We start from the raw sequence: 13258 nt of genomic DNA on the forward strand, positions 1-13258 counted from the left end.
TTGCATAAACATTGATAATTGCAAATAGTACACCAAGACATCGCGAACATCTTTATTGTCAAACAATATACAACGTTTGAATTGGAATTGAGTTGGTTTTTTTTTCAAGCCTTACATGTTTGAACAATAAGTAATATGATAATTCCTAGTACTGTATTTTCTTCAAAACTGCTATGCCATTACATGTACAGTAACAGAGCAACTAATTCATCCCGGTCGGAAAACACATATAAGAAAGATGTAAATATTTTAAATACGCATATCTGTATCTTTGTCAATATGTGAAATATTCAGGTAGTTTTTGGTATCAAATAAATTATAACAGAAGAGCTTTTTTGCCATGTTGTTCAGATTGGATATACCTGTTTTTGTTCTATCAATCTTCTGGATACTATTTAATGTATGTTGAATTTTCAGCACAAGTCAGGATAAATGAAAATTAAACATGGAAATTGGGAATGTGTCTACGAGACAACAACCCTACCAAAGAGCAGGCAATAGCAGAAGGCCAACAATAGATCTTCAATGCAGCGATAAACTCGCACACCCGAGGCGTTCTTCAGCTGGCCCCTACACAAAAATGTATACTAGTGGACGTCATACTAAGGTATAATTTTGACATGAAATTACTGCCACTGTATTCAAACTTAAGACAACATAACTATTACTTTGCAGAGCTTAACATAGAAAAGCAACGGTGCTTTGATTAAAATATATAAAATGCAAGGTTCAAAATATATACTTATTCTTTGAAATTTTTAGGATTAAGTGAAATATGATTTGATTTGAAATATCAAAATATATTGTTACGCTATCGTATTTTTTCTACACGCTATAGTCAAATTAAAAGAATATTGATCAATCCATGAAATAATATAAAATGAAGGTACTGCACCAAGGCATAGTCAAATTTTTGGAAGACATAAAGGTAAATAAAATACATACTTATATTATTTTTTTTATTGTGTTGTAATTTGTATGGTTGTTTTATTATATTAAATGATAACTAGTACTCAATTTTCAGAATGTTCACATACAGCTTTGCCATCGTCATTGTCGCATTTGTAGTCTGTGCTTATGGACATGATTGTACAAAATACAGTCTGACGCCATCAGACCAGTCTCTTATTGATATGATGAAGCATTACTTGCACACCTCAAGGAAAGCGGATTGTCCTTTGACACCACCACACCAGGGTAAGTACAAAAACTAAACGAACGGTCATCTTTTTGTTAATTAAGGTACCAGTAGTTAACAAAATAATTTTTAAAATTGCGTAAATAATTAAAGAGACAAATTAGATAACATATATAATCATATTCAAAACAGTGTGGTCCTGGCCATTGATTGACGTCATTATCCCATTGACTGGGACAGATTAGGTGAACGTTTGTCGGTAACAACCACTGCTCACTTTGTACTTGTTAAAGACACTGAATCTGTGGGGTCACTAAAGTTTCTCAACACCTTAATAAAGCAATTCGAAAAACGAATCCGGAATAATACGATGTGTTGATTTATATTAATAATATAAATCAAAACATAAAGGTTATTCCCGAATAATTTTTCGAATTATTTTATTATTAAAGGTGTTAAGAACCTTTGGTGACCCCACAGTTTAAATTCTATAATAAGTAAGAAGTGAGCAATGGTCGTTACAGACAAACGTTCACCTAATCTGTCCCAGTCAATGGGATAATTAAGGTCGTCAATCAATGGACAGGACCAAACTGTTTTGAATATGATTCTATTTGGATTTTTAATAAAATATGATTGAACTCCTAAAGGAACGAGACTGCATGGATGAGTCTAAGGGTGAGTGTGTCTGACTATGCATAAATCAACCCCCATGCAAATTCACATTCTATCAAAACTTGGAATAGGAAAAATCCAATTCATTTTGATCAGATGACTGTACTGATAGGTGAAGACTTAAGATTGTGACAACATTCAACACTTTTCAAATGAATGAAATTGTTCGTTTGATTATATAACGAAGTAAAACAAATGTATTCTATCATGGAAAAAGAACATTTGGGTGTGTATCTAAATAAAAAGTCGATTGAACGATTCTAATTGCATAAAAGCATATATGTTAACGAGGTACCAGTAGTTAACAAAATAATTTTTAAAATTGCGTAAATAATTAAAGAGACAAATTAAGATAACATATATAATCATATTCAAAACAGTGTGGTCCTGGCCATTGATTGACGACCTAAATTATCCCATTGACTGGGACAGATTAGGTGAACGTTTGTCGGTAACAACCACTGCTCACTTTGTACTTGTTAAAGACACTGAATCTGTGGGGTCACTAAAGGTTCTCAACACCTAAATAAAGCAATTCGAAAAACGAATCCGGAATAATACGATGTGTTGATTTATATTAATAATATAAATCAAAACATAACGGTTATTCCCGAATAATTTTTCGAATAATTTTATTATTAAAGGTGTTAAGAACCTTTGGTGACCCCACAGTTTAAATTCTATAATAAGTAAGAAGTGAGCAATGGTCGTTACAGACAAACGTTCACCTAATCTGTCCCAGTCAATTGGATAATTAAGGTCGTCAATCAATGGACAGGACCAAACTGTTTTGAATATGATTCTATTTGGATTTTTAATAAAATATGATTGAACTCCTAAAGGAACGAGACTGCATGGATGAGTCTAAGGGTGAGTGTGTCTGACTATGCATAAATCAACCCCCATGCAAATTCACATTCTATCAAAACTTGGAATAGGAAAAATCCAATTCATTTTGATCAGATGACTGTACTGATAGGTGAAGACTTAAGATTGTGACAACATTCAACACTTTTCAAATGAATGAAATTGTTCGTTTGATTATATAACGAAGTAAAACAAATGTATTCTATCATGGAAAAGAACATTCGGGTGTGTATCTAAATAAAAAGTCTATTGAACGATTCTATTTGCATAAAAGCATATATGTTAACGATAGCCTTCTAGCATTATAAACATGCTAATTGAAAGGCGTTCGGTTTTTTTCTTAGCATATAAGATACGCAGGACTAAGTTGTTTTGTAATTCATTTTATTATGGGTTTATCTATGATGAGTTTATTCATACAACAAATTAAAAGTTTATGTATATTTAAGATATTGGTGTGACATATGTCAGATGGGGTAAGAACACATGCCCTGGAAATTTTTTTATTGTGTATGCAGGTATTTATAGTTCTATTTATTATTCAAATTATTATGATTACTAATTTTATACTATTAAAATCATATTATTATTTTCATTCTTCTTCTTCTACGTTTTTAAATTTTATCAGGTTGCCATCTCATAAACAATTACAACATAATCTTATTCCCCTAGAGTAGACCTGGTATTCGTTGAAAAAGAACTTTTTTGTTACAATTTTGTTCTAGATTGTAGTTGAATCTAAATACATGACATGGCTAGTGTCTAGAAAACGTATGCATTATAGAACGAGACAATTTAGAAATAAAACATGTGCTAATGCTTGCGTAAAAATCTATAACACAGAACCAAAGTTCAACGTAAAGTCTATATAACTGGCATATCAATACCTAAATTATTAAACATTGCTTTATGATGTTTTTTTCATTGTCATGTATACGTATATGTAGATAATCTAAACAATGACATTTGCTATAAGATGATAACTATAAACTGATTCAGGACAGGCAGGAGGTAACTATTATAGTAACAAAGGAGGAGGTTCGAACTACCTCTGTTTACCCAGTGATCCAGAAAATGGCAAAGCTTACTCCTATGCAAATGATGAACTATATGGTGCCGAGTATGAGTTAAGTTCTAAATCTAAACCATCTGTTTTACCTGCTACTTTTCTCAATAAAGAGGTCCCGTGTGCTGTATGCAGACGAAAGCAAAAAACTTCTGTTTTAATGATTTCAGGTTTGTTTAGTCAGCATATTTTTATCATTGTATATAGAATAGTACATGACAAAATCTGTATCGCATGCTGTATCACCACGAGAAACTGATATCAGTCCCGAGGTTCATACAGCACGCGATACGTATTTTACCATGTATTGATCTGCTTATCATATATTTCAACAAATCACATTCGTAATATTTTAGCGGAAAACCGTTTGATTCTGAGGTAGTAGCCTTACAAATTGCATTAATTAATAATTTTGTCTCATTTATAATACTTAAATAACGAGGTTCAATTTATCAGCCGTCATCACGTAAAAATGATGAATCAAAGAATTCAAATTTATGTATAACTAATATAGTACAATGCAGTTGATTAAAAATTACACCACTCCAGACCCTTTTGTTTTCCACATAGTTAATATTGCCAATAATTAAGAAGTTCCGGGTCGAATCCGGAACCGATACCAATTGTATATTCACCTGTTACCTATTACCTTATCTTACGTTCCGCATCTGACAGGCGCACCAACAAACTCTGTATTTAGGATTTTGCTATATACACGGGTCGTAACCACAGGGTTGACACTACTAAATTCAATCATTGTCACATTGTTCCCGATTGTAGTATTTTAATCAGTATGACTTTCTAGATGGCAATACGAATAATAAAAATCAGGACTTGAAATAAGGCGTATAGGTACAGCATGTACAGTTTTAATCAGTGTGACTTTCTAAGATGACAATACGAATAATGAAAATCTGGACTTAAAATAAGGCTAATAGGTACAGCATGTACAGTTTTCAATTTGTTAGCCGGAATGACTTAAAACAGCGAATCAAAGAATTCAACTTTATTTATAACTCATAAAGGACAATGCTGTTGATTAAAAAATACTCCTTTCCAGGCCCTTTTGTTTTCCAAATAAAATTAATAATACCAATAATTCATAAGTTCCAGGTCGACGGGTTCAAACAGAAAGATGTTGAAAGCAGGGAAAACTGTGCATCTTTTAATCGGGATGACAAAAAAATACTAAAATAAGGCTAACACATAGTTATATTCTTTAATTCAGTCACAAACCCGCGATATCACGGGTGTGTTCTAGTTACACATAAATTTATAAATATTCTGAACTTATGTTCTGGGTTAATATTACCACTTCTTTGTATTGATCTGTTGTTATCTTACATTCGATGATGGAGAAATTACTGTTTTACATAAATATGTATAATTTTGCCAAATAAATATTCTAGCCCTATTAAGATTACAATGAATGATCTTGTCTTATCATACATGAAATATAAACATTCCGTCCAAATAGGCCTATACATTTTTTGTAATCATTTACAAAGGTATCAATTTACAAAAAAATCGGAAAGAAGTATTATTAGATGTCGTATATGTCTAAACAAATATAAATTCGTTCATTACAGCTATTACATTAATGCTAGCAAGACAAATCTTTGTTTGACTTGCTTGCTTTGCTTGTATCAATGTTTGCTCATGCATGGCAATTAAGATAGGAGGGGCTTCAGCTTGTATACATCATATTTAAATTGTATTGGACGTTATGTTTGAAGTTAAGGACACTAAATTTAAAACATCACATGATGAAAAATATAAAGCGCAATCGTAGAAATGGAAGCCAAAAAAATTGTATTTGTGTTTTCTCGAAGATATGCATTTTTTATCATCCAACTGAAAAGACTGTCGTCAAGTACTTTTAGTAAAACAAAAAAGCTATTCGAACACACCTAATCTGATTTTGTGATTCATTACATAGGTATTTCATCTTTTAGTTCTGTGATTTTTTATGTTATGAAGTCAACCTGTAGTTTTGCTATATAAAAATGATAGAATCTGAAGCGAGATGATATATCAAATATTCTTGCTTTTTACGTTTTGAAGACAAAATATTCATCTCAAACACACCCTAACATTAGAAGGTGCACTTGATTTTCCAATAAAAGTGATAAATTAAGTAAGGGGGGGATGACTTAATTCATCCCTTTTATTTATTATGTCTATTGTTATTGAATATTGCGCACTTTGGATTAATTTTTGCTTGTAAACCTTCAAACTGATTATTCTTTGTTTATAGAGAAGGCGATGAATGCTTTCTGTAATGTTTACTATAGTAAGAATTTGTTTAAGAGTGAATAGAAACAAATAAAATAACAATTTTCTTCTCAAATACGAAGTGTTTTATTGTAAAAAAAAACCAACCATTTGAATAAGTTTTCAATTTATCTATTACAAAGTTAAGCAGAACAATTAGATATCAAGTCGACGACATGGTTATCTATCAAGTTGATTGAAGTAAATGCATAACCTCTATTTTTTTTAAAATTAATACGGACAGAGAACATAGTTTAGTTATTTCCGTGTCTGTCCTTTGATTATGTGACTCAAGAAAAAATAAAAAAAATTGATAACAATTTTATCCAAAAGAGAAAATCGAGTGGGACCTTCTTATGTTAGGGTGTGTTTGAGATGAATATTTTGTCTTAAAAACGTACAAAGAAATAACATTTGATACATCATCTCGCTTCAGATTCTATCATTTTTATATAGCAAAGCTACAGGTTGACTTTATAACATAAAAAAATCACAGTACTAAAAGATTAGATATATGGGTCAAATGAAATACCTATGTAATGAATCACATAATCAGAGTAGGTGTGTTCGAATAGCTATTTTGTTTTTCTAAAGTACTTGACGACAGTCTTTTCAGTTGGATGATAAAAAAGCATATCTTCGAGAAAACACAAATACAATTTATTTGGCTTCCGTTTCTACGATTGCGCTTTATATTTGTCATCCTGTGATGTTTTAAAATTTAGTGTCCTTTACTTCAAACATAACGTCCAATAGTATGATATATACAAGCTGAAGCCCCGCCTATCTTAATTGCCATGCTTGAGCAAACATTGATACAAGCAAAGCAAGCAAGACAAACAAAGATTTGTCTTGCTAGCATTAATGTAATAGCTGTAATTAAAAAAAATTACTCGCTTTTGGATGATAAAACTTCTCTTTTCGATGATCAACTGTTTAATGATTTACGTAATCTGTATCATAATGGGATGAAAAGTTGATTCTGAGGGCTGACGAAGAGGGGCAGTTTTGTGGTCAATTTGGGTATGATCAGGAAATAAATAATCTGACCCAGGCGAATGCAACGGGTTTAAGTAATGAATTGTGCTGTGTTATTGCAATCATTGATTAAAAAATATAAACAATGTAAAAATGTGTTTCGATATAGAAATTACATATATTTTATATATTTCAAGTTTTTATGTTTTGATTTTTTTCTAAATCAGGAAGGAAGTCCTGTTACAAAGGATGGAAATCTGAATATAGTGGTTTCTTGATGAGTGAAAATATAGGACATAACAATAAAGACTATATCTGTATGGACGGAGATTCAGAACCATTGGACAATCGATCTTCAAACGAAGGAGGTGCTTTGTTATACCCTGTCAGAGCGAAATGTGGTAGTCTGAGATGTCCCCCATACAAAGATAATACAGAAGTGCTTTGTACCGTCTGTACAAAATAAAAAAAATAAAATGTTCTCGTTTGTTTACTTATTTCCTTATATGTCAAAGTTTACTCTACATGGTAGTCTACTGTACTTCAGTTTATTGTCAAACATTAAAAACAGGTTTCTTTATTATATGATATAGTGACTACGCTTGTGTTTGTAGATTGTTTGTTGATATTGAGGATATCTAGCAATGATTCTTCTTTTTTTCTGATTGTTTATGTGCGGTAAACAGAATGGTTAATTAAGTTGCTCATGTTATTTTTTTTATTCACACTTTGGTATATTGTCTTAGGGAGAGATAAATCCTACTTTGTAAAGGATCACTCTAATTCAAACAAAAAATTCTCTGAAACTGATATTATTAAGATGCTTGATTTCTTGATTGACAACATATTTGTTACTTTCGGAGAACTTGTTTTTCAACAGACAATCGGCATTCAAATGGGAACTAATTGTGCCCCTCTACTTGCCGACTTGATTCTTTATTATTATGAGGCTGACTTCATGCAGGAACTTCTTAGGAAGAAAGATATGAAGTTAGCAATATCAATTAACTCTACTTTCCGCTATATAGATGATGTTCTTTCACTAAATAATTCAAAATTTGGTGACTACGTGCAACGCATCTATCCCATCCAACTAGCGATAAAGGATATAACAGATACAGTTAAGTCGGCATCATATCTTGACTTACATCTAGAAATTGACAATGAGGGTCGGTTAAAAACAAAACTTTACGACAAAAGAGATGATTTCAGTTTTCCAATTGTGAACTTTCCATTTCTAATTAACAACATTCCAGCAGCTCCTGCATACAGGGTATATATATTCCAATTAACTACAATCCCCTTCCCTTTCATGAATGTGACCTACCGAATTAAACTATTTATCGGAGCACCTGAGATCACCCCTAGTTTATTGGTGGGGTTCGTGTTGTTTATTCTTTAGTTTTCTATGTTGTGTCATGCGTACTATTGTTTGTCTGTTTGTCTTTTCCATTTTTAGCCATGGCGTTGTCAGTTTGTTTAAGATTTATGAGTTTGACTGTCTCTTTGGTATCTTTTGTCCCTTTTTTAAGACCATCTTGATTGAGAGAGTTTAATATCTTTATCTAACAATTGAGAATTGACGAAGTAAAAACATGCTTAAAATATGTCAGTCCTAAAAACAAAACTTCTGAGCCGATGAGAACTTTGGGGACTTGCATTCAACCAGATGTGGCATCAATCATGCACTAGTACTAGTAATTGAATCATTTCACAATCTTGATATTAAAACAGTAAACAAATATATGATTTTCTGCTTTGTTTTCCAATTGCGAAGAAAGTTATCATTCAACCCTATTATTATTCGGAAAACGTACGATAATCACTTGTTAGTCTTTTTCGCGATGTCCAAGTTTCCGAAACAAAAGGGTTTGATAACTTAGGTATCACCTTCTTGATTTGAATGATTTTTTTTTACAGATACAAGAAAAATGAATCAAAAGCAAGACTCTTGCATTAAGGGTCAATTGGTCAAGGTAGCACTTTGTTTCTACAAACTGTTTCCTGATGGAATCCTGTGTGTCCCTTATTTGATTTGAATAAAACGTATAAAGATAAAAGATATAGCACGTGAAACGAATCCTATTTATTTTGTTGGTCTAACGGTCAAAGGTTAAACTCATTGTTACTTGGTTTAAAAAATATCTATAGGAAAAAGAAAGAAGCATATATTATAAAATTAACAAATGCAAAGGATCAAGGTCTTATAAAATCAACAAATGCAAAGGGTCAAGGTCGTTGTAATTGATTTTTGAATTGAATCAAACTATTAATTGTATCAATATGTATGCAGATGCAAAAAAAAGCAATAATAGTGCACTGTTTCGTAAAGCATACATGTATTTTAAAACCTTCTTGGAATACAATGGGGTTTTTGTTCTGAATATGTGTGTAGGTTGTGGAGAAATATATCCAATTGCCAGATTTCTACACAATTAGTACTTTGAAAAACTTTAAGTTTTGTAAACAAGTGGCCCGAGAACACAGCTATTTCGTATTGCATTTTTAGACACAAACGTCAAATTAACGAAATTGTACTTGCGCATTCTCAATATTATGTTTACAATATTCTGTACTAGTTTAGGGACAATAAAATTAACGGTACCAATTTTCTTGCACCAGATGCGCATTTCGACAATACATGTCCTTTCAGTGATGCTCGTGGCCAAAATATTTGAAATCCAAAGCTTATATTAAAGATGAAGAAAGGTCAAGTGTCCAAATTATATCCAAATTATAGAACTTGATAAGTTCTAGCTAAAACTATGTTGAATTCCATTGTAAGGGTTGTGTTCAATTTAATTCGACATCTTAAGACATACTCATGTGTATTCTTTTTTAAGCTGGACAAAAGTAACTTTTTTACTTTAAGATTAAAGAGGCCCTTTTACCGTGGATTTCATCCACCTACTTGTTTTTAAGGCATAAAACATTAAAAAATATATTATTAAGGGGTATGAAAAAAATACACTGCTCACAGTAGGAATTGTATTTGTAGGCAACGAAAATTAATGGGCGATTCTTGAGGTTCATAAGCAGTTTATTTATAGTTATGATCTCATTATTGGTAGTTGATGGCAACACAGAAATGCTAAATTCATAACTGGTTATACCTTCGTGAATGAAAACTTAGGAATGTCACCATCCCAGTGGTTGGAAATACACTCATTATAAAGTGCAGACTTTACGCAAGATATATTTTGATTGATTGATTGATTATGCTATACGTCCAGTGGCAAATATTTTAAGAATATTAAGGACAAGATGTTATCAATAAATGCAATATGTACGTTTCTTCATTGAGGCTATCCGGGATAAGGTTGAGGAAATTTCGACTGCCCCTTGAAAACGGGGAAATATTTGATATTGGACACTTGACCTTACCAGAGGTCACATACAGACCCCTAACATATATGTTGTAATTGTTATTAACTTGTAAAGAACATGACACACACTCTACACGGAGCATCGGATTTAACGTCCCTATTCTTGCTTCGAGCTCGATATATCCCGAACTGTTAAATTGACGGCCCTCGTTGGCGAGGATTTAACTGCCTGTCGGAAGAAGACAAACGTGACAATATTCTATTCGAAGGCACATTATGGGGATTTCACGGCAGACACATCGTTTCGTTTACAGAAGACCAATCAGTGATGCTCGAATAAAAAATCTTCAAAAAGACAAATAACGTACGAAATCGAAAACATTGAGGACCCTAAATCCCGGAAGGCATTTCCAAAATAGCTTGAATTATCTTTTCCTTGGGTAGAAAGTTCTTAGTATTTCAGACAATCCAAAGTTTTGGCAACTTTTCGAAAGTCAAATAATAAAAATATATCAATACAAATCCCTTATCAAATGGCAAAATCAAAATCTCAAACCAATCAACACCTCAAACATTTCAAACTAATGAAAAACAACTGTCATTTTCATGACTTGGTACATGACTTTTGTAACAATATGATGAATTAATCCTTGGTCTTTTCACTTGTAAGAAAGTCACATAAAAATTTTAATATGACAACAATGTTTACTTAGAATGATGGCCATATCAAAAATATTGCATGTCAAAACAAATGCAAACTATTGGTCTTGTAATAACCCCAGGTGATAAACCTCCACCAACAATGGCATGGTCCAAGTGGTTGTATTGAGAGCCACAGATAAATCCATTGATACAATAAAAACCCTATTAAAGAACTAGTATTTTGAAAAAGTAGTTTTTGTAAATAATCATAATGACCATATTAATGATCATTTATGTCAACACAAAAATGCTGGTTTCTGAGGGGTTGTTAAACAGTATCCGTTATAAAGAAGTATTCTTCTGTTGCAAACATTTCAGTAATATTGAATTAATTTTTAATGTAGGATGTATTGTTCTCGTGATTATTGTCTTGAACATTAACATTATAAATGCATCAATTCTAATCTTTCTCAAACCTAAATGCCCGTTGTTTGGTGTAAATTTGTATCTTTAAAAATCAAGTAAAGGGGCAAAAAATGAGCAATATGAATTATAATATTTTGCAGACAATGTTTACCAACTGGTTTTTTTTATAATTGAAGAATCAAATTGAATGAAAATTCTTTAAAAAGTGCACATTTGATGTCAAGAAATTTAAAAAAAAATAGAAAAAGCATTTCAAAATTATCCATCAATTTTCATTCATTCAAAGCAAGTCAGAAGATTATGTTTACAAATTAAGATGTTGTTACTTGCTCTAATGGATTAAAATAATCTATATAGCATCACAAACTTCATCGTTGTGGCATACATTATTCATAAAATAGACGAGGTCTTGGGAAGAAATATGCTTTAATAAATAAATTTGACAAAGTTGGAGCATTTTGATACGTTGATTTTATTTTTCTATAAGCCCATTAATGTAACTTTTAATATGGAGTTACACCCACATTACCTGAACTTTTTTTCTACAATAACAATGAACAGGTTTAAAACAGTTAAACTTTATAAAGGGACATCGGTATTTAAAAAACAAAAGTAAACAAACAAGTTTTACTGCTGTGAATTAAACAAAAATATGTTAGTTCTTCCTGGTATGTACATAATTTTACTTACATGTTTTGGAATAAATTACAATAAATTACGGCAATTTTCGCGTGAATCATAATTCGGCAATTTTCGCGTGAATCATAATTCGGCGATTTTCACGTGATTAATGTTTCTTCTGCCATTATATAATCATGGGAGATACAGAGATGTCAGATTTTGATCTCGGCGATCCATTTTTATATTTTAAAGCCTTATTTGATAATGAGATTGAGCTGGAAGAAGTGCCTGCACCAATGCCTTCCGTAGAAGTATTCACTAGTACATAAATATTTTCAACAGTACATATTCCAGATCAAAAACCACAAAAAAGGTTCTAAAGAGTGTCTGATGAAGAAATTATGGCTTAATTTAAAAAAGAGCAGGCAATCAGAATCAACAAAAAGAAATACAAAATGGTCAGTAAACATCTTGCAAGGTACGAATGGTATAGTTATATAACACAAATTCAACAAAATAATCATAAATGACATACTGTACATGTAAATTGTGATTGTATTTTATGTGTGATAAATAGTCAGACCAGGATTTGAACCTGGAACCTTTTAATTTTAAATTGAATGCTCTACTTTGAGCTATCTGAATCTATAATTCCACATATCAGTACAATGTAAATGTACAATGTATTTACATGTACTTTCGTTAGATTAATATAAAATATAAGAAGACAGAATGACAGACATTAACAACTAGTAGGGGTCATCGTACGGCCTTCAACAATGAGCAAACTCCATACCACAATCACGTATAAAAATCATCGAAAAGAAAATATTTTACACTTCAAACTAGAAAACTAATTATATAGCCTAATTTCTGTACAAAAAGATTGTATTTTCTAAGATAAAATAATTATTTTGATAATTATCACATGTTATTATGGCACCATCTGAAGATTTAAACATTATATTGAGCAAATTTTATGCAGAGGCCACCCTTTATTTTGCAGAAAAAAAGAGAACAAAAAATGGCGTCAGCTCAGGCATACGAATACCACAAGAATTCGTTTAAAAGTATAAGGGCAAGCATCAATAGGTTTCTTAGAGATCTAAATAGGGATATTGAAATTGTCCGGGACAAAGAATTCAGGATGTCAAATGACATTTTGGATGAGAAATCAAAGTCTACATGACCTACAAAGCACAAAGAAGTTATTTCGCTGTCAGATCTCCATAAAATTAGTACATA

The 13258-nt window shown here is 31.6% G+C and overlaps 1 protein-coding gene across 1 annotated transcript; it reads left to right on the top strand.

The window, feature by feature from the left end:
• The first annotated feature begins 1025 nt into the window (after positions 1–1025).
• LOC134722498 (uncharacterized) lies at positions 1026–7464 on the top strand. The gene is made up of 3 exons (XM_063586119.1): positions 1026–1197; positions 3680–3916; positions 7226–7464. Exons 1-3 carry the CDS (start codon positions 1026–1028, stop codon positions 7462–7464), a joined length of 648 nt encoding a protein of 215 aa, XP_063442189.1.
• Positions 7465–13258: the final 5794 nt, after the last annotated feature.

The sequence above is a fragment of the Mytilus trossulus genome, chromosome 6 (genome assembly GCF_036588685.1).
Source record: "Mytilus trossulus isolate FHL-02 chromosome 6, PNRI_Mtr1.1.1.hap1, whole genome shotgun sequence".
Lineage (NCBI taxonomy): Eukaryota > Metazoa > Mollusca > Bivalvia > Mytilida > Mytilidae > Mytilus > Mytilus trossulus.

Bases quoted from the DNA above. Each gene is read 5' to 3' on its own strand.
- LOC134722498 (XM_063586119.1), top strand. From the start codon at position 1,026: ATGTTCACATACAGCTTTGCCATCGTCATTGTCGCATTTGTAGTCTGT. The intron at 1,198-3,679 runs GTAAGTACAAAA...AAACTGATTCAG, and splicing joins TTTGACACCACCACACCAGG to GACAGGCAGGAGGTAACTAT. The intron at 3,917-7,225 runs GTTTGTTTAGTC...TTTCTAAATCAG, and splicing joins TTCTGTTTTAATGATTTCAG to GAAGGAAGTCCTGTTACAAA.